The sequence below is a fragment of the Argiope bruennichi genome, chromosome 8, assembly GCF_947563725.1.
Source record: "Argiope bruennichi chromosome 8, qqArgBrue1.1, whole genome shotgun sequence".
Classification (NCBI taxonomy): Eukaryota; Metazoa; Arthropoda; class Arachnida; order Araneae; family Araneidae; genus Argiope; species Argiope bruennichi.
Genome location: NC_079158.1, coordinates 35,336,914 through 35,359,672, shown reverse-complemented (window position 1 = coordinate 35,359,672; position 22,759 = coordinate 35,336,914). Strand labels below are relative to the sequence as shown.

Sequence of the window (22,759 nt, the reverse complement as noted above, 5' to 3'; positions counted from 1 at the left end):
TTAAAAAATAAATTTTTGTACTATTATTATGCATGGAAAATAAAATATAGGTTTTTCAATAACCCTATTTAGAGATAGAAATTTATATTGCATGGTTTTGAGCATTTTTGATTGTTTATCATTAAGTAATATGTCGAATAATTTATTATATTTGCATGGAAAAAAGTAGTTTTTATTATCTTTTAAAGCAATTTATATTATTGATTTAAAAAAAAAAAATTCAAATTTTCATCTTTTTAAAAATTGGACCTTATTCTAAAACAACTGTAAATATTCTTACAAAAGTTATAGGCAGCTTATAAATTGCTTGAATATGATAAATAGTTAAAGTATAAAGGTACATCATTTAAGAAGATTATTATGTTTTTATTATGTTTTTCTAATTTATTTTTTATTATATAGGGCAACCCAAAAAGAGCTGGCTGCAATTACATCTCTTGTAGAACATAATGTAAAGCGGGCCCAAGAATCCTCTGAATGCTTGGATCTTGACGAGATGTTTTCTTTCTTAAGTGATGTTCAGGAAACAAAATCTCAGGTTCAGGATTTTGTGTCAGAAATTGGGCAGCAAATGGAGGCTCTTCTTCAAGATGTTGAAGATGAGGTAAAAACATGTGTATATTGTTTATTACTTTGAATTTTGTGTATTTTAGTTTGTGTCATAAATTGTTAATTGTTTGAAGAGTGATTTTTAACAGAAGTAAATTTGGAAATGAATTATATTCTGATTGTATTGAATATTAGCAGCAAATAGGAATAACATCAGCAGTTAGGTAGAAGTTAAGAGATGTTTTAATATATATTGTCATTCCATGATCATTAACCATAGTGGCATGCTGTCTGTCAAGAAGCCAAAGGCAAGAAATAGACCATGAGAAATGAAATATTTACAAGGAAAAGGGGTTCATCTCATTTGTGAATTGGCAACTCTGATTTTATTCTTGTTACTAATTTTATTCTTGCAAACAAAATTAATTAAAATTATGTTTTAAAAAAAGTTAAAATTATGTTAACTTTTTCAGACACAAGTATAAAATATTTTATCTTAAAGAACTAGATAAATTTGTCACTTAAATATATTTCACTCGAAAATCAAAGAAAATTTGCAGAGACTTGACAAAATACATAAGAAATGATTGCAAAATATATAAGAATATATAAAAAAATATGATGAAAATTTTACTTTTCAATGAATAATAAACTAGAAATGCAATTTACATGTTAAACTTCCCTATGGAAGCTTTAAAATTTTTTTAAAATCAAAATTATGTTTTTATTTTATAATTATAATTTATATATATTTTTATGAGTCAAGTTTAACTATTTAGATACTGATCAGATTATGAGAGCAGAGAATTTGCTTGAATATGAAGCTTTGAAAATAATAAATATTTATTTACATTGTTAAAACTTGCTGCTGTATAAGAGCTAAAAATTAAGATAAATATGTAAATATTGTTATAAACAATTGACTTACCATATTCGGAAAAATATGTTAGCAGTAATTTGCTTAGTAAAATGTATACTTTGCAAAGCATAATGGCTAAAGATAATTGATACCAGGTTGATTTGGAGATGCTATAAAAAGGAGAAAAGACTTAGAAAGACAGTTTTCTTAGTAAATTAAAGAAGGATATTTTTTTAATTTCTCTAATATTTCAATAAATAAAACTTTGAACTTTTATGCATTTCCTGTCACTAATTTCATATCCTTTCAGTTTAACTTGCAAGAAAATGCTCAAGTTTCGGCAGAAGTCCAAGCGAGGACACCAGAAGCTTCGCCTAGTCCTCTGCCACCTCCATGTTCTAGTCCGATGACGTCTGCATCATATTCGCCTGTCAGGTCTCCTAGTGCTGCTTCTGACCATGCAGATTCTCCTTCACCTCTACCACCTCCCACCTCTCCTGTCAATCTAGTCAATGGAGACGCACAAAGGTCTCCTCCCATTGCGAAGAGGGCTGTTCAGTCTCCATCATCCTCAGGAGTTCCATTCAGGGAGAAAGTTGCATCTGGTCGAGCAACACCAGTATGTCACACCTCATATCTCAGATAAATTCTATAGCTCATGCCAATGGCAAACTTTAGGCTTAATCACATACTATTGGTAAACATTACCAAATTTTAGTTATAATTAGCATGTAATTTTTGCATATTTTGGCATCGATTGCAATAACATGGCATATTGGCAACATCGGTTGCAATAAAATGGCTTCCTTGGCGATTAATCACCAATATCTGAATATATAAGCGCCAATATGCATTTATATTTTATCAAAGTGTATATATAACTTTTCTAGAAATTTCTAAAGAAATATGTGTTGATATTTCATCAATTTTTTTAAAAATAAATTCACTTTGGAATTCGGCAGTTGTGGATTTAGTCATTTTGTAACCTCGGGTTTGCACATTATAAGGCCTCTCTTTTTATAATTTTAGTTAAGTTAAAAAAAACTAATGGCCAATTTAGTTTCATGTTTTAATGCATTTTTAGTTTAACAGCCTGTTTTTTTTTGGGGGGGGGGTATTTTTTAATTTTATTATCATTGTGAAAGCAAATGCTTTTATTTATTTATTATGATTCCTGATTATATGGCTCCAATGTTTATATTTAGTATTATTTATTTCAGTTGATACTCAATATTTATGAATATTATAATAACTAAGTGAACATAATGAAACAGATAAGAACATAGACAGTTACATTTATTAAAGCATTAATAAAGTCATAATATATTTTATAATTCATAGAATTTGTCTTCTGTTAGAAATAGCATTTTTTTTTTTTTTTTATTACACTAATAGCATATTTTTTAAACCACCTGCCTGTTATGTTCTCAGTCTAATGACCCTTGGCAGCTGCCTAGTAAAAAAGTAAACACTCCTCTGAAGTTTAGTAATAAAACAAATAATATCTTTTATATCGTGTTGAAATAGTTGATTTCCTTCTAAATATGATTACTATCATTATTTATTGTTAATTGTTTACTGTGATTTGATTTTTGGTTGCTACTATGATCTGAAGTTGACATTCAAATGAGACACAGTAAAAAAGAAAATATAGACACTAAAATAAAAATCATGCATCAACTTTTCATTGGTGTAGGTAATAATTTCGGTAAAAAAGCATTAAAAAGAGAGTTGTTTTTTTCTAATGCAACATTCATTGCATTCAACAATAATTGTATTTTTGATTTGCAGTGGCTATTGCATATAATTATTTTATATCCAAACAAAAGAAGATGCAGATGAAAATTAATAATTATTAAAATGAAGCATTTTGCTTTGTTATATTTTTTATAAATTACTTATAAATTTTTATATGATAATATCCTTATGCATATTACAATGCAATAAGCAATTTGAATACTATTTTAGTCCAATTTACTTACAAGATATACAAATTACTTTGAATTTGCATATCTTGGATTAATAGTTCTGTGCATTAAGTAGAAAATTTGTCAACTGGAAAATGAATACTTAGATGGAATATGATAGCTTCAAATTAAACGCAGATTAGTAAAAAGGCAGGAAAGGTGTGCTTTTTATGCATTTCATATTTGGATTCTTTTTGATTTCTTTATCCAATTGAAAAATATTTTCTTTTTCACTATGAACTTGCAAATAAATTAAATAAAACAATATTACATTTTTTCAAAATGAATAAAATATGCTTAAAATTATTTTTTTCATTCCATCTCATAAAATAATTTTATAAAATAAAAATTTTGATTATATTTATTTCTACTGAAACAATTTTGAATTTTCCTTATTGTAAACTATTGTCTTTGATGTGAATCTTATTTGTATAATCTTAAATTTTAAAATAAAGATAAAACTTGCGAAACATTTAAAAAAAAAAAAAGCTAATGCTAAAAAGCAAAGCAAAGCTAAAACAGCTAATGTAATATTAAATTTTTCTTTTTCTTTTCTTTTTTCTTTTAGTGTTTATAACAAAATAAGAATTTTTTTTTTTAAATTGGCTAATGTTCAGATTTTTCTTCTTTATTTTTCGAGTTGAATATATTTGTTGTTATTGAAAACAGTCAGTGAACTCGATCTGTAGCACTTTTTAGTAATTTTTTTTAATCTGGCTTTTATATTCCTTTACAAACTTTCAGGAAGCTATGGATCAGACTAAAGGCACAAAAAGGAACCATGTTGTTGATCCTGATAATCCTGAACGAGAGTTGAGGTAATTTCTTTTACAATTAACTAAGTATTTTTCAATTTTCAGTGTGTTTAAAAACATTTTTTTTTTCAATTTTTAATTTAAAAACAGAAGACATTTATATTCAATTTAAAAATATCTTTGAGTATTCATTTTTTTTTAAATTTATGTATCTTCATATTTGAAAAAAAAAAAAAATGTTTCTGATGTTAGTGTTTCTATAGTTAATTCAGTTTTTCACCATTTGTTAAGTTGGAAAATTAAAATATTACAGGAGAAAACAGAGAGTGGAGAAACGACTTATTGAAAGAGAAGCAGAAGATAAAGTGAATGTAGACGACGATGAAAATTATTTTGATATGATTGAATTTGCTGAGAAATATTTCAATTGTCATATGAGAGATACTGGAGGTACCATAATGAAAACACTTTCTAGAAGAAGGAAATCCTCTGGTGATATGATTCCTAAATACGAGATGGTAACATATACCCGAAACAGCTCAATACCTACTTCTCATGTTCATATGTATGATCCTGAAAATATTCAGTTATCTTGCACAATATTCAAAGTAAGTGTTTTGTTTGTTTAAATAATATATAGGATAAGATTCATGATGATTGTATTTATTCATATACAATATTTTGTTCAATATTGGATCACTCCTGACCAGCCTATATTTAGTTTTACTGAAAAATAGTTTTAAAATTATACTTTGATAATTTATTTCCTTTTTATGATGCTGTTTTGGAAAGAGTTTTTTTTTTATTAGTCATTTACATAAAAGACTAGATTAAACCAGAATCGGTAAACTGACTATTTTTTCTGCTTTTAAATTGAATATATTTAAATATTATCAAATCATACTAAATTGTCCTCGTCCATTTAAATCAATAAAATCTACAATTAAAGTTTATATTGAATTTGAGTGAATCATAAATGGTGAATTATGAAATTATGGTGTCGATTTACTGAATTCTAAAACCTATTTAAGTATGAGCATTGAGAATATAGAAATAAAAATTGTTTATAGTTTGGAATGAAAATATTCATAAATTTAGAATATGTAACAATTTTTTTGGGCTCTCCTTTTGAATTCTCTTGGATTCACCAACTTTTTCCATCTGTGTATGATACAGGAGGGGGCCACATTGGTTTGGTGGTATGAAAATGGTTTTGGGATCTTACAATTGCGTATTCAAGATCAGATTTTACCAAATAAGTAAATATGATGTAAATTGAATGTATTGTCATTGGGGAAAATAACTTCATGCTGGATAGTTCAGTTAAGGGGATGTCATGTCAAGGGGTCAAAATTGAGGTTCCTTCCAAAGTTGAAAAAAAATTCTTACTTAACAAAAATGTTAATTGTACAAAATATTACAAAACATTCACATTATTGAAAGTAGCATAATTATTTAATTTTACCAAAATAATCTATTACTTTTTAAAAATTTCTTATCTTTCTATTGCAATTTTTTATTTATAGGAACTCTGTAGGTATTTGAAGGCTGACCTCAAATCTGAAGGTGAAGTTCAAGCCATACAATCTATTGTTGGCTATGGTATTGACCGAGAAGAATTAAGAGATGAAATTTTGGTTCAACTTGTTCGTCAGTCTACCAACAACCCATGTCGAGATGCAACCCTAAGAGCTTGGTTGCTGATGTGCTTATGTGTTGTTGCATTTTATCCCAGTAAAACCTTTAATAAGGTACTATTTTCATTCTTTGTTACATTAAAAATTATCATCCATATATTAATAAGGGTAACAGTTGTTAAGATTTAAGCATTAAAGAATATATGTGTTGAAAATGGCATATAAAATTGCTTTTTATCAAAAATTAATATTTTTGAATTATTAATTATTTTAATTAAAACTGCCTTTTAAAATTAAAATTTAAGTATGCATTGAACAATCAAAGTCAAGAATTTATTATGGTAGTTTGATTCTATTTATTTTACTTCATTACAATATGATATTGTTCATTTATATTTAATTCACAATAGATTATATATCTTCTACATCATTTTTAATTATTATTGTTAAAAAAAAATACGTATCAAGAATCAGTGAATGCAATATATTTATTTTTGCACCATAAAATATTTTTTTACTCTAAAATTGAGAATAATTATTTCTTTAACTGATTAATATTTAATTTCAATGCATGTTATTCACTATAATTAAAAAGTTTGGATTTCAAATCTGATTGATTCCTATTTTTCTGTTATAGTATTTTATCAGTTTCCTTCGGAAAAATCTTCGTGGAGATGCTACTATTGCAAGGTATGCCCAGTGGTGTCTTGATCACATCCACACCACAAAAGTAACACCTCGTAAAATGCCTCCTTCTGCTTTAGAAATAAGTGTAAGTGTTTTGCTCACTTCTGCAGATCAAATTTACATTTGAGATAATTCTTTGTTTCTAACAATAATCTTGAATATATATCTTGTTTCCATTTAATTGATGAATAAATAATATTTATATTTGTATGATTCTTGAACAAATCAGAGTTAAATATAAGAGCAGGAAGCAAGAATTAAAACACAAATGAATCAATCACATACCTGTTTAGCTGGAGACAGCAGGAAGAGAAGTAATTTTATTTACTGAGCACACGTATATATAGTATACAGAATTGCTCAGGCTGCCATCTATTGGCACATTGTATAATTAAAAACTGACATTTTAACAATTCTAAAAAACCCATGTGTAACAAGAAAAATAAAAATTAGTGGCTTTTATGGCTAATAATTCTTATATTAAAAATCAATCTTTGGAAACTTTTAAGTCTAGTGGATTCACATTTTGAATGCAATTATAATCATGTCCAAAACTTTTGATTCATATAGTTTGATTAAAATGATTTAAAATTAATACTTCAAATAAAATTTCACTTTTTAGGTAGAGAATTTATTATCATTTTTAAATATATTGTTGGCTATCATATTCAATGTTGAAACAGTTAAATAATGTTTTTTTTTTCCTTTCTACAACCTGTTTTCTAGTATATAAAAAAATTTAATGGAATGTTTCTATTTAAATCTGTAACTGTGATTATTTTACAATATAAATTACTGAAAAAAAAAAAAAAAAGAGCATAGTGTAATGTCAATTGAGCTGTTACATTTTCTTCATTAAAATTATGGCTAAGAGTATCATTTTTCAAGTATAAAAAAATAACGTTGATTGTTGCAGAAATCAAAGCTAAAGGATCTTTTTACTTCACTGACTATTCTGAAAAATTTCTCATAATACCTATTTATATTTTTCTTCTATAATTTTATTTAAGGAGACATGAATTAACATCTAAACTTGGTTTTTATTTCAGGCTGTTCGAAATCTTGGAAATCTAGTCTGTAGATTTTATTTTATGGATGGAAGGACTAAGGCTATTGATGTTCAACCATCTGATACAGCAATGGATGCTATGCAACAGCTTGCAATTAAAACTGGCCTTAGAAGTTTGGATGGTTGGGCATTATATGAAGTAAGTTATAAAGTATTTTTTGTATAAGTGTTCATTTTAAATTAAATGATAATATTTTGCTTTCAGAATGTAAAAAGATATATGGATAGTATTTAATTGGCTAACATGGGAATAAAAAGAATTTGATCAGAGCTTCCATTTATGATTAAAAAAACTTATTTGATTTGATTTTCTGCCATAAGTTATGCTTAATTTTTAAATATGTTTAGCATGTCTTGTGATTTATATTCTTTTATTTTCCTTTTTTTTTTTTTTTTTTTTTTTACAAAATAATTGTTTAAACTTTTTTTGCAGAGTACTCCAGAATATGATCATGTAATTAAAAGTTATGAATACTTGGCAGACATTATTTCAAACTGGGAATTGTAAGTTATGAATTATACATTTTTATATGCTATATTAGTACATTATACCTTTTTATAAGTATTTTTTAATAATTTTTATTTCTTTAAATAATTTTTTGTTATAAAAATAATTACTTTTTTTATATATTTCGGTTTAAAAAATAATTACAAAAGATAATATGTGAATCTACTTTTGAAAACAAAACTCATTCAAATGCATGCATAAAGGCATTGTGCTTCTTTTTTTATTATTATTATGATAATAATGCAATTTTATCGTTCTTCTTTTGAAATGTATCTTTTAAATTTTTATATTTTGAGATAAATAATTTTGAGATATATATTATATATAGGTGCTTCATGATTTTCTCATTTTTCCAGCTTTTCTCTCTATTCTTTCTTGCAATTTTCCTCTCTTTTTCTCTTGCAAAAGTGCTATCAAAATTAATGTTTCATTCTTTAATTCTAAAGCAATTATTCTATCCTTTGAAAAGGTTCAATTTTTATCTCTAGCTATCTAAGAATTTTTTTAAAGGCTCTATTTTTATCTCTAGCTATCTAAGAATTTTTTTAGAGGCTCTAATTTTATCTCCAGTTATCTAAGAATACTTTAGAGGCTCTATTTTTATCTCTAGCTATCTAAGAATATATTAGAGTCTCTATTTTTATCTCTAGCTATCTAAGAATATTTTAGAGGCTCTATTTTTATCTCTATTGATCTAAGAATACTTTAAAAGCTCTGTTTTTATCTCTGGCTATCTAAGCTTTCATTATATACTCAGATGAATTATTTCATGCAAATTATATTTTTCTTTTTTTCTACAAATGGAATGGAATGATTCATTTTTAATTTTTTGCTCTGCTATTTTTGGCTTGGATCTGATTCTGCCATACCTTGCTCTACTATATAAACCATCATCCTATTCTATCACTTTCAGCATGGATTGATTTTAATTATAATTAGAAATTTAAGTTTTCCTGAAATAAGTGTTTAATTTAATGCTAAACAAAATTTATAGTTGTCAAAGGACTTCTGCTACATTTAGCAAGTATAATACCTTATCCAGGCGAGGTCCCACCTTGGCTCTGGGTGGTGGGGAGTGCCGCTTTTTATTTAAAAAGAGGCTCTTCCGAAATCCCAGGGAAATACCTCAAGATCCAGTGGAGGTTAACCTTCTCTTTGCTCAAGCTGTTCATGGAGTAGTAAAAGTAAGTGTATTTGCACTTGTTTGTATGTAAAATTTCTAATTGCATGAATTGAATATAGTATAGGTATTATATAATATAATATTACACTCAATAATAGGCTGATGAGTATCCAATAAATGAGAGAGTGGCATTGCAACTTGCTGGCCTTCAAGCTCAGGTGTTATTAGGTGAACCTCAAGAAGCTAAGGTGGAAAGGTATTTTTGCTTTCATTTGCTTCTTATTCCCTTCACATTTTTTCCTATATTTATAAAGTAACATCTTTTTCCTTCCTCTTTCTTTTTGTATAGGTATGCCGAAGTTGGCAATTACCTTTGCAACAGGCTAAGAAAAACTCGAAGAGACATTGACTGGATACCAGACTTATCTGAGGCTCACAAGGTATTCAAATTTTAGTATTTAAAAGAAATGTCATTCAATACTGTAGAAATTAAAAATTGATGCATTTTGATGGTAAATTTTATGAAATTTGCAAATGTATTCTAACACTGTATTCTTGAAAGTTAATAATTGTAAATAGCATAAAAGAGAAAAAAACGAATGCATTTTAAATTCAAAAATCTCACAAATGATTTGTATGGCATTGAAATAAATAACAAATTAAAATTAAAAACAATAACTATTCATTAAATAAAAAAATTAATTTATTAATATCTTCAATTTTTAAACATATTCTGACTAGTATATCCTTTAGGTTGTATATGATAAATAAAAAAACATGAATAATTATAAGTGGAAAAGTCATCAAGCTGAAATGCTAAAATGAAATATTTTGCTATATGAAACAAAATGCTAACATATTAAGTATTCTTTGTAGATATATGGAAGTGGAAAATCTGAACTTGTAGCTAAAGTGTGGTACTTGTCTGTGGTGATGCAGTATCCATTGTACGGCACAACCTTATTTCCTGTTACTTACAAAGGTTATCTTTCTTATGGTATGTCATGATGCCTTAGCCTTTACTTTTAATTACATTTCAGAGATTATTTCAATTGTGAAAAAACAAACTGTATTTTAAGTATGCCCATTTTTAATAAAATGGGTTTTTTTCTATGTATGAATATAATCTTAATCATAATAAAGTTTATTTGATTTCCTCATTAAATTCTGTACTTAATATTTACTTCTCTTCAATCTGTGATGTATATAAATGTTTCTAATATAAGCTCATTTCAACTGATTAATAAAATGTTTTGAAATTTTAATAATAAGTACCTGCATATTCTGTTCTGTAAGAAAATATAAAGAATAATTTAAATTCTTTCAATATTTCTTACCATTTTATTTTGAAAGTAGAGGCATATTGCTTTGTTGAAGTTATATACTCCATTTTAAAGCACTTGTAAATATTTTACTTTTGTCTTTTATTATTAATACTTATAGGAAGTTCCGGCCTTCAAAATTTTTAATTTTAATGATTTTGTTCTTGCAGGACACAAATTATTGCTTGGAGTAAGTGCTGAAGGAATATTGATGGTAAACTTGGTTGACAAAGGCATTCTTAATGCATATCGATACTGTGATGTTGAATCTGTGATGGTTGACCCCAGTGATGACTTAGTGACTATAAATCTTTTGAAAACTCTTCCTGACACACACAAATGCTTCATTTTTGAAACTAGTCAAAAGAACGAGGTGGCTAATTTGATAGCAAGTTATTCTCCAGCACATGCCAACTGGTTGCGGCCTACTTACGAGTTGGGCTGGAGGGTTAGTATTATTGTTTTTTATTTCTTTAAAATATTTTTATTTTTTTTAATTAAAAAAGAGATAATTGTAATTTGTGTTAATAAGAATAATTTTTTTTCCCTACTGAAATGTTTTTTTTTAAAATTTTCTATTCCCTTTGTATTTTATAAGAGAAAGAGAATTTAATGAAATGATTATTTGTGTCTGATTTTTAGTGTAAATTATTAAAATTGTTATTTCTTTTTCTTAAGTACCAGGTGATGCAGAATTTTTAAGAATTCTTTGTATTACTTTTAATTCAATTTGTGTCTTTTCAAATACTTTAATTCAATATTAATTGACATAAACCTTAAAGTAAAAAATATTTTGAATTGGATATTATTCATAATTATTATAAATATTAATAATATGCAATTTATAAAGTAAATTGATCTACAAGTTTTGAAATGTGCTTTAAGATTAATAGGTTTTTAATATTTCATATCGTTTTTTAAAAAAAATTTAAAATTCATTTTTTTTTCAGAATTTAAATATTTTTGATTATCAGTTATTTGAAATATCTTTGCTAACATTGGACTGTTTAAGAATTAAAGAAATCATAACATTTAGTGGAATAAAATTCTGTTCTTTTAATCTGAAATATTTATTGTTATGATTTTAAGTGTACTGATTGCTGCATTTTTCCTTAGTCAGTATGAAAATATTCTGTCATGAAAGATCATTTAAACTTTTTACTTTATTAGGTGAAATTAACTTTTGAGGATCGTCAAAAATTGTACCAAGATGTAGTCAATTGTAGAAGAGCACTTGTGGATATGGCATTAGTAAGAAAACCACAGGAAGAGAATGTTGGATTATTTAGGAGTACATTAAGGAGGTAAATGTTATTATTGTGAATCCATATTTTTATACAAAATATATATCCACATGTTATACACATGCATTTCTTTGATACTCAAAACTGATTTGTGAAAGAAAGTCTTTTTGGAGTAAAATTATTTTCCTACCATATTTGTAAGTGTACATTTCATGTAATCAAATTTTTTTCATTAAATTTTTCTCCATCAATATTCAATCATACACGTCACTTTTTGTGATTGTTAAATGAGATAAAGTTTAATTACAAACTTACACTTGTACTCTACATGAAAAGAAAATTCTGCTTAATGATTTAATAATATAAATATTTTTAATTTAAAGGTTTACATTTTTAGTATTGTGTATCTAGTTCTTATACTTGACACATATGACACACATATTAGTTACACTTCACAATAACCGGTTTGTTTAGTAACTGACATGTATACATGTTTAATACTGACTGTATTTTTTTTTATTTACATGTTCATAATGAAATATGTGCTAGTTTCTCAAATCAAGAGCGTATCGACATGCTCATCATTTGTGATAGAAGTAAAAGGGGAGCATGCTAAGATGGTTTTTGTCTCCAAGAAAGGCAGTAAAGAGAGCCCCGACATGCTCGCTGCATCAAATATGATAAAATTTTGAAAAGTGGAAAATAAAGCATGATAATATTCCTTGAAATTTTCTATTGTAAAATTTGTTAACAAAGGCAATAAACCTATTATCTTTTTGCATTATACTGTTCTAAATAATCCATGCAACAAGCTTATATTTTTATGAAATAATTTCTCCTATCAAATTAATTTTAACATTTATGTTTTATATATTTTTTTTTAGTTAAATATTTGGTAATTATTTTTGGCAGTTAGTCTTTATTTTTAATATTTTGAAAGCTGTTTAATTGACAGCTTCTTCATCAAAAATTTATTTTAAAATAAAATAATCTTTCTTATATATTTGTATTCTATTAATTCATAATAAGTTTTAATTCTATAAGTTCATTCTCTTCTGAATTAAAAATAAATCTGTGTGATCATTTTATAGATTCAATCGAGGAAAGATGGAAAAATTGCGTCAAGATTTTGGTGAAATTGATGAGAGTTACAAGTCTTTCCGTCACAGCCATTGGGCTTTCACTAAAAATGCACTTACGCACAGCCTTAGTGTAATTAACGAACCTGAAATCGAAGATACTGCCTTACACGTGTTTTCATCAATTCTTGCTTACTCAGGACTCTTAGAGCAAGGTAATAATTGTATTTTATAATAAATGAAGAATTCTTATCATTAATTTTGGTAGTTAAGTAACTTTAATTATCTGTATACTCATAATATTCAAAACTATTTTTGAAATTTTGCAGAAGATGCAGAGTGGCTTGGAGAAAAAGACCATCTGCAATTAGCTCAATCTATTTTAGACAGAAGTATGAAAAAAGAAGCTCTAATAAATGAACTATTTTTGCAGCTTATTAAACAGACAACTGATCATCCTGGTAAGTAAATTAATATACTTGTGTTTAGAAAACACCCGAGTACCTCTGTGTTTCAGTTTACTGATAAGAAAAACACAGTGTTATAAGCATTGATATTTTACCAAAGGTATTCAAAGAAATAATAATTCAAAACACTAGTTTTATATATTCATTAGTAAAAAAAAAATTAAATAAATGTTTGATTTCAAAAAAAAAAAAAAAAAAAAAAAAAAAAAACTTTTTTTCTCAGCAATTTATTTCTTAAAAGATGTATATGTATATCATGTATGTCTACTTCTGCTCATTAAATGAAATTGGGTGAAAAATAGCTTTTTTTTTGTATTAATTAATTTAGTTAATATAAGATTTTCATTTAAAAATCTCTTCGATTTTTTTAAAAAAAGTTATTTTATAAAATTACAGGTAAATTTGTTTCTGTACTTCTATTCTATTTGTAATTCATACAGTATAAAAAAATTAATTTCATTTATTTCAAATGTATTTTTAATTTGTATTTGTTATAAAAACTATTCTCATTTTCTAATTTGATGTTCAGTATGAACATATGGATCATTTCTCCTATTTGAATGCATGTATTATTATAGCATGTATATTTTTCCCAGTACACCATGAGCAGCTGAGCATTTTTCATTCGTGATCCTTCTATAAAAAATCTGCTGCTCAACTTTTTCAATCAAACAACTTTTTCAATAATTTTGTTGCAAACTAAAATTTGGAAACCTGAAATAGTTTAGTAAATTTAGTAAGATATTTCAAGTCACAATTTTTTTTTTCAAAATATTTTTTTTTTTTTTATTATAGAATGGGCAACTATGACCTTGGAAAATTTTCAGTCACTGTAATTGAAATTTTGATTCTTAGTTTCAGAAAAAGTTCTTTCTTAGTTTAGTTCTTCATTTAAAAAAAAAAAAGTAGAATTAAGTTTATTCTGTTGCTTTAAATTTTCCTGAATTGCTTTTAATATATACTCAGTTTTTTTTAACTTCATTAAATAACGTGTTTGTATTAGATGAAACCTTTTTTATGGATAAGATGAAATTTCTTTGATTTGTAGATGAGATGAAGTTCATTTTATAGATAAGATAAACATTTTTCTTATTGATGATATGAAATTTCTCTTATGGGTGATATGAAATTTGATTTTTATATATATTCATTTTCACTGTTTTCTTGCAGATGCTAATAGCCGAGTAAATTTGAGGCATTGGCAATTAATGGCCCTAGCATGCAGCGTCTGCGCTCCCACTGATCGGCTCATCATAAGTTACCTTCATGCCCATGTGCGTCGGTGTTCCATTGATGAAGTTACAGAAGAGGGGCAGTATGCACAGTTCTCCCTTAGGGTTTGTGTTTTTTTTATCGCATACATAGCTCATAAAACCAATACATAATAAATCCATTATAGATTATAATGTTTTTATTTTGCATGTGGAAAACATCTATAATTTATTTTTCTCATAATAGGCATACAACCGTATTTATCTAATAGTAGATAACTTGTTAATGGCTCTTCTTTACATTCAACCTTTTTTTTTATTATTTATAAAAGAAATGTTGCATAAAAAATTTCTATAAAAAATTAGTTAGACAATCAATTAATACTTTTATATTGATCTAAACATCTAAATTCTTAAAAGGAAGGCATTTAAATTTTTGTTATTTGCTTTTGTGATGCAGTCTAAATTTTAAAAATTATTGCACCCAATACAATATATATATATATATATATATATATATATATTCATAAAATCGCTTTACATGCATTTTAATTAAAGAGAGGATATCTAGGAGGATACATTTATTTATTATTGTTCTTAAGTTGATATTCTTTTGCAGCCTTTTTAATCAGAATCTTAATGCAACCCTGAAGTAAACAAATATTTGCTAAAGATTAATTTAAAAAGGAAGGAAAAAATGTTTCAAAAATAATACTAAGAGGAGAAAATTAAGTTCTTATAAATTCTTTAAAAGGTTAAAGGTTTTAAGGTCAGGTAATTTGTATCCTTTAGAATATTTTTTATTCTTTAAAAATTAAACTGTTGTAAGTAAGTTTTTAAATAATTTGTAAGGTACTCTTAAATTTTTATGATCTGTTAAAATAATCTGCAGAGCAATCTTAATTTATTTGTAATCTTTTCCTTTCTTCAAATTATGCATCTAAAAAGGAATATTGATATATTTTTATTAATTCCAGTTCTTTAGTGAAATTACTATACATGTAATGCTTTAATGGTTTAACCATTATTTACTTTAATATTACCCTTCCCACTTGCATACTTTATTGAAATTCATTTTATAAATCCTTCATAGGCAAGATATCGGATTATTTGTAAACTTTTCATTACTGCACAATTTAATATTTTTTAAAATTTATTTTAATATTTATTATTTTTAGTATTTTTTAATATTTAGAAAGCATATTTTTCAATTTTATTCCCTTTTTTGTATTTTATTTATTTATTTGCATGTTTTAAAGGCAATATTGTGATATTTTTTTTCTTTCAGTGCCTCATGAGATCTCTTGAAACGCATGGTCGGCGTTGGCCACCTTCGAAGCAAGAGATAGGATGCACCATCAGCAGAAGACCCGTGCATGCTAGAATATATTTCCTAGATGGACAGTTTCAGCCTGTTGAATTTGATCCTTGTGCCTCTATGGGAGAAGTAATTACATTAGCATAACATTATTCTTTTTTAAAATATATTAAGGACATTTTTGTATTTGTGAATTAAACATTTCATTATTTCTTTTTAGGTGATGGAAATGGTGCGAGCCAAAATTGACTTGCGTCCAAGAGTTGAGGGTTATGCCCTCTATGAAATTATTGGCAATAATGGTAAGTTATATTATATAATTTTTATGAAATTTTATTTTAACAGTACACATTAAGTTTAGAAACAATTCTAAGAAAATTTGTGAATAAATTGATGCTGCTACTTTTTAGGCTTTGATTATAGTAATTAAGAAAAATTACATAAATGCAATATTTTATAATTTGAAACCTGTTGAAAATGGTTGTAAATTAATAAAGGTATTTACTTTAATATCTTTCTGCTAGTTCTTTTACGAATGTTTTTAATAGTTTTAATATGAAAAAATATGAATCAAAATATACATTTTCATATTGCACACTTTCTGCTTACTTAATAGTAAAATTTTTCATGTGTAATGAAAAAGTATTGACTACAAATTATACTTTTTTTTTCAAGGAGTAAAACTTTTGTTTTATCTTGCAATCATCTGTAAGAGCATTTTATACTGAATAAACTTTTTAATTTATTGCTTATTAGCTACCTTTAGTGACCAAATGGTTTGGCAGGACTATTGATTGCATTTACTATCAATTAATTCATGATTCATTCAAGAAAATATCAAATTTTGACAGAAATTAAAGCTATACTATTTTAATAATCTTGTATGTGTTTTCTTAATTGTGTATACAAGCCATCTTAATAGAATCAAATTCCACAATATTATTATCCGGTTTTCCCATAATCATTCTATATTCTTCTAAGATAGTAAACAGAATTCTTCTTCCTTGTCTTTCAACAAAAGAAGAAAATCATCTATTAAATATTTGATGAAGCAGTGAATTAAATTTCAATGCAACAATGTAATCCATTGTTGAAAACTGTGCAATAATAATAATATTTTTTAAAAAATAAGTTTTAATCGTTTCTGGTGCTTTAATACTTACAGAAGTTTTCGTGGAAAATTGCCAAAACTTTGCTTAATTTTTTATGAATATTGTAAAAAATCGTTCCAAACTGCAACTATCCACTTTTCAAAGTATATCTTTAACAAATTTGAGAGCTTTAAGTCTAACAGTTTATCATGTAGAGCATCAACATATCCACAGAGACATACACTTTCATCTTTATTATTGGTTGAGATAATAAGATAAATCGAGATCTCACTGAAATTTCTGCTTAACATAATAAATAAATCTACTTACATATTTATTTTTAACAAAAATAACCACACTTCTGAGCCCTAGAATTCACAGAAGGAATTGTTTTCTAGAAAAGACGGCTTTTATAATCTTTCTTCTTTTACTGTATAAATTTTTTATTGATTTTATTTCAATTACAAATTGTCACTCATAAAAAATTTTGAAAACAAATATATAATATATTTTTTAACACTATATAAAATACTTACTGTTGTGCATATTCTAAATATGAACTTATTGGTATTAAAAGCCTATGACGAGCCTATGTTTATGAATTGCTTTTTTTTTCTGTGTGTGTGCAATCAAAACTGTAATCACAAAATAAAGAATATAATAGATTTTATTATTCGTTTATTTCAGAACGAGCACTTCTTCCCGAAGAAAAAATTTGTGATACTATGGCTAAATGGGAAAGGTATCAGGAAGGTCAAAGTAAAATAACTGCCAATAGAATGCAGCACTTTTTCTTATTCAAGGTTTGTGTTTGGTTGGAATTTATTAAAAAAATTCTGATATTAATATTTTCTTTTTTAACATATGATTCTATTCATTTAGTTTATAGTTATTTTTTACTCTAATCTGTAGTCTATTCTTTTATTCTTGTATTTAATTTTTTACATATGACTATTCATTTAGTTTTTAGTAATTTGTTACTCTAGTCTGTAGTCCATTCATTTACTCTATTTGTAATTTTTAGCATATGACTCTATTCATTTTATTTTTCTTGAACAGAAACATCTGTTCCTGGATGCTTATATTGATCTTGGTGACAGAGTGGAGAAAGAACTTATTTACCACCAGATTGTCCATAATATTCGGCATGATCGTTTCCCAGTTACTGAGCAAGAGGCTGTAAGTTTTGTTTTCCCTTATTGTTTTTGGTTTTAATTTATTTTGCCTTTTGTACAATGCATTTGTTGCAAGTAAAATTTTCATTTAAAAGTCGAATGTGGACTTTTTTTTAAATACAATATTACTCCACCTTTATTCCTCTTTTAACATATTGACTGCCATGTCACTCACATTCGCATGACAGAACAGAACGCCGTCTCGTGCCCCCGTATCCGTGGCCATTCTGGTGACTGAACGGTTTGGTGGGCATGTTATGGGAATTTTATTTAATTAACAAAATATTTACAGTAGGAAAACAAAACAAAAATAACTATATACAGAATTTACAATTATATAAGAAATTATATCATGATGAGACCGTTTACATAACATTCGCACGACAGCAAAAGTTCTTAAGCAATGTAGAATTTGATGCGAGTAGAAAAAAAAACCAATGTATAGTTTATATCTCCTTCTTTTAACACATTGCTCAGCATGTGAATCGCCTGTGATTCATATATATTATCTAATAGATATTTCCTTTTTTTGGCATCAATCATGGTAGTAAATGTGTTAAATATTTTCCTTTCATTTGCAACATTTTTTTTATTGATTTCTTCTGATTGATTATAAGTGGTAGTATATAAGTGATTTCTATTATGTTTTACTCTGTATGCACTATTTTCCTCAGATCCCTTCAATCATGTAAAAATGGAATAATATTTTATTAATATCTTTAGGTTGATCCTTCTTTTAAATGTTGTGATTTTGTTATTTTATTCTAGAATATTATTATTTTTAGAAAAGTTTGGGAATTGAAAAAATTTTAAGACATCACAAATAGAAATTTATTTTTGTTATCTACAGATATTTATAATTGATAATAGCAGTAATATATATGTATATATTTTCAAATCCTGTTGGCTGAAAAATATGTAACATTATTTAGAATCCTGTTGGCTAAATAATATGTAATGTTATTTTGGTTGAATCAGAATGCAGCAGGTTTAACAAGCAGTGAAGAGACTTTGTATCTTTAATTTCGTTTTATTATATTCCGAGTGGCAAGCATGATTAATTACAAGAAGGCACAGTGTGGCACAAAAGTAGAAGGCAAAAGGGCCGAAACAAATGATCACTAGTCTTATATACTAGATCACTAGATTTTTATCCATGTGAAAATTCAATACACATGGTGACGTTTGACATCTTTTCAAGGGCACTGAAGGATCACTTTCATTTGATACGTAGTACTGATGGCACATTATTTTTACAAAGGAATTATTTAAACTGAAAGGGGAATTAAATCACGAAATAAGAGAATATTTTAGAATGAAGTTACTATGGGCTAAATTAAGATAAAGTTTTGGAAATTAATTTGAATTAAATTAAGAGTTTAAAATATCATTACATATATATATATTTTAATTGCACATAAAAGTCTGCTTACTGGAAGTAATGAAACTTTTTTTATCTTGACTATACAAAAAAGTGAAAATACAACACATTATTAATAATCAACACTGTCTATTATATTTTACATATACAGTGGAAGAACTGAAATATAATATTTACCATAATATTTGATTAGTTTTAATTATTCATTGATGTGGTATAGTTTTCAATATACATTCTTTTTATGCCAAATTCAAGTAAGTGCGAAACTATGATAAAAATTTATTATTTGATTCAAATATTTATTATTCATATTTAAAATTATTTTAAGAACTGTGTTTTGTTGTGTTATATAATGAATCATTCATGATGTATTGCCTTATACCTAGGTTATGTTATGTGCCCTAAAAGCTCAGTTAGATGTTGGTGATTGTCAGCAAGGAACTTTAGATTACAAGTATGTAGATCTCAATATCAGTTCGAATTTAAATCTGTATTTGTAAAGATTTTAATTGGAAAGTTAAATTTAAATGTTTGTTTTGTAGGAGAGTTATGTGTGAATGCTTACCACCCAGAATAATGTCTCAAATATCACCCGAAGCTGTTGAAACACAGCATCGAATTTTGGCTGGAATGGATGTGGATCAAAGCAAAGCTGGATTTCTTATGCTGGTCCAATCTTGGCCTTTATACAGAGCAACCATTTTCGAAGTCATGGTAAAATGGACTTCTTTGGTAAAATCGGTTTTTAGAAATTTTTATGACTAACACTTCTAACTTGTTTTTTAATGATGTTACTTAAAACAAAGTAAGAAAAAAGAAATTTGCTTACGATTTTTTTTAACTTTTAGAAAGAGACTATATAAATTTCTTATTAATCATAAGTATGATGTGATGTTAAATATCAGCTTCAAATTTTTTGATAAATATACCAAGACTCAGTTTTGCTGAAAATCTTCCAAGAATGTAAGCCTAGTACATGTCAGCTCTTTCATCTTTTAAATTAAACGTATTCCATTGGTTTGGAGTAAATTTTTTCTTTGGGGAGGGGGGGGGGGATTTCAATTTGGTAATTTTCTTCATCATTTGACATGGTGGAAATTATAAATTCTATTCTAAAATAGCTTCAAAATGGGTTTTAGTATAATTAAACTAACTAACTAACTAACCAACGATAGACTTATTTTTGTACATAATCTTATTTTTCCATGTTGTGCAACTTGTTAATTTTTCCAAATTTTTTTAATGTAAATGAAAATTATAGCTATAATTTGAAATTAGTGGATATTTGTAGATAGAATATAAATTTAATTAACTATGAATGCTTGCAATAAGATTTAAAATGAATATATATATATATTTTATTAGCAATCCTATACTTCATCTTGGCCTAAAGCATTGTGGCTAGCTGTGGATCAAGTTGGCATTCATTTGCTGGAACTTAGATCTCGGGTAAGATAATGTTATGGTTTTTGGATATTATGACATATAATTTCTCTTACATAATCCAATATCTTTTAAAATATCAGATTCCAAAAAGTTAAATATAAATTAGAATCATGCCACATAGGAATGTGAAAGAAATGCCTAAAATAAAGTTAAAATAATTTTGGTTTCTAGTGATTTTTTTAATATTATTTCTTGAAAATCTATTAAAAATGTTTTGTATATTTTTAATGTATTGTAGACTTTTGCTACTGTATGTAGAATGTCAGATTTCCTATCAGATCAAAACAACAGCTTTGTCAACAAATATAACAAATCTATACTGTGAAAAAAAAACAGCATTTTATTATAAACTTTATTGAATAAAAAAAATGTGCTGTATTTTGATATTAAAAAAATTTTGATTTGGTAATTAATATTTGAAACTAGAAATAATTTAAAAAGATTTATTTATATTAAAAATAAAGCTTTTGTTGTAAAATTACTGTTAAATTTTTAAATGTTTTAATTTGATAAATATTGTCTTAATAGATCCTATCATTAAACATAAAATTTAATTGTAATATACAGATTAACAAAAATTGTGTCATTTTATCTTTTACCTGAGTAGTGCAGAAGTAATATGTATGTTGTATCATTTTACTCTATTGTAAGACTAATGCTATTTTGAGTCACAAGTAACTTTATATTGCTAGCTGACAATGTATTTATTTAAAACTGTAATGATAAAAATAAAGGTTAACAGGACTGATAAATTATATAATTTGACTGATTTGCATGGAATAAATGAAAAGTTGATAATCAATAAATCAAATTAGCTATTTATAATTTTTGGATATTAAATCTATTATTTCGCTCATATTGAATTCTCAGTTTATAATTTCAAAACTAGATTATTTTTTATTTTTCTTTCCTTAAACATATATTTGTTTGTTACATAAATTAGAATACCAACATTATTATGGCATCAAAAGTTTATAGATGATCTGGCTTGGATACAAGTAGAGAAACACCATGGGATAGTTGGGGGAAGGGAGCAGAAAAGAATATAGAATGCTTTGTTCAAACCTCTCCAATTGCCAGAACTGTTATAATCATAAAATATGCTGTACATCATTAAAAGTACCTAACAATGACACTCATAAAATTAATTGTGGCTGTTAAATGCTCAGTGTTCATGCTCGAAATTATCAAATCAATATCAGTTTTCTGATATTTTCTAGGACAGCCTTTTAATTTTTCACTGTTTAAAGCTACTAAGATGTCACTCATCATTATACTGCTTACACTTTATACTTACTTTTAACTTTGCTGGAAATTTAGCAAATTGTAAAGCATGTCTTTTTCAGCATAGTTCATATTACACCCCTAATAATTATCATGGTGACATTGAAATTTGTCTTATAATCTTTTATTAGAAATAAATCTAATAGTGATTAATTGGAAATTCTGTTTGCTTAATTTCTTAAGATTTTGAAATATTTTTTGTAGAATGTCTTGTGCACATGTGAATACGAAAATATCATCAACTACAGCCCGTCATTGAACAGTTTAATGATTGTTACTGGAACTGGTCGGAAAGGATCCAAATACATATTTTCTACAAACCAGGTAAGTTTGTAATATTTTATTAATAATATTCATGTATCTATGCATAAAATCTTTGAGTTTTAAGATTATATATTTAAAGATTTGTATTCTTCCTATCTAGAATTCACAAGAGGCCCCCTTCCAGCCCCTTTCTTTTCTAAATGCATCATTTTTTATAAGCTATCTAATAAAGTACTGCTCACTTTCATAAATTGTTTTACAAATGTATGCTTTTTTATATAAAATTTAAAAATCATTGAATTTCACAAATTATTTCAAACTTA

At 26.3% G+C, this 22,759-nt stretch overlaps 1 protein-coding gene across 4 annotated transcripts in view; it reads left to right on the top strand.

Annotated features, from left to right (window-relative positions):
- Nucleotides 1-22,759, top strand: part of LOC129980990 (unconventional myosin-X-like) — a 197,687-nt gene that overhangs the window by 169,806 nt on the left and 5,122 nt on the right. For 2 of the 4 annotated variants that reach the window (XM_056091564.1, XM_056091562.1), the window contains 25 exons: nt 403-604; nt 1,719-2,027; nt 4,120-4,193; nt 4,444-4,738; nt 5,657-5,881; nt 6,405-6,539; nt 7,504-7,662; nt 7,957-8,027; nt 9,026-9,215; nt 9,313-9,410; nt 9,504-9,594; nt 10,031-10,151; nt 10,647-10,924; nt 11,647-11,780; nt 12,812-13,014; nt 13,129-13,260; nt 14,437-14,603; nt 15,766-15,924; nt 16,016-16,097; nt 17,574-17,689; nt 17,946-18,065; nt 19,829-19,896; nt 19,985-20,156; nt 20,808-20,891; nt 22,377-22,496. In XM_056091564.1, the coding sequence (XP_055947539.1) occupies nt 403-604; nt 1,719-2,027; nt 4,120-4,193; nt 4,444-4,738; nt 5,657-5,881; nt 6,405-6,539; nt 7,504-7,662; nt 7,957-8,027; nt 9,026-9,215; nt 9,313-9,410; nt 9,504-9,594; nt 10,031-10,151; nt 10,647-10,924; nt 11,647-11,780; nt 12,812-13,014; nt 13,129-13,260; nt 14,437-14,603; nt 15,766-15,924; nt 16,016-16,097; nt 17,574-17,689; nt 17,946-18,065; nt 19,829-19,896; nt 19,985-20,156; nt 20,808-20,891; nt 22,377-22,496 (3,805 nt within the window). Of the gene's footprint in view, nt 1-402; nt 605-1,718; nt 2,028-4,119; nt 4,194-4,443; nt 4,739-5,656; nt 5,882-6,404; nt 6,540-7,503; nt 7,663-7,956; nt 8,028-9,025; nt 9,216-9,312; nt 9,411-9,503; nt 9,595-10,030; nt 10,152-10,646; nt 10,925-11,646; nt 11,781-12,811; nt 13,015-13,128; nt 13,261-14,436; nt 14,604-15,765; nt 15,925-16,015; nt 16,098-17,573; nt 17,690-17,945; nt 18,066-19,828; nt 19,897-19,984; nt 20,175-20,807; nt 20,892-22,376; nt 22,497-22,759 lie in introns of all 4 variants that reach the window. The other 2 variants (XM_056091563.1, XM_056091561.1) reach the window with 1 other exon arrangement.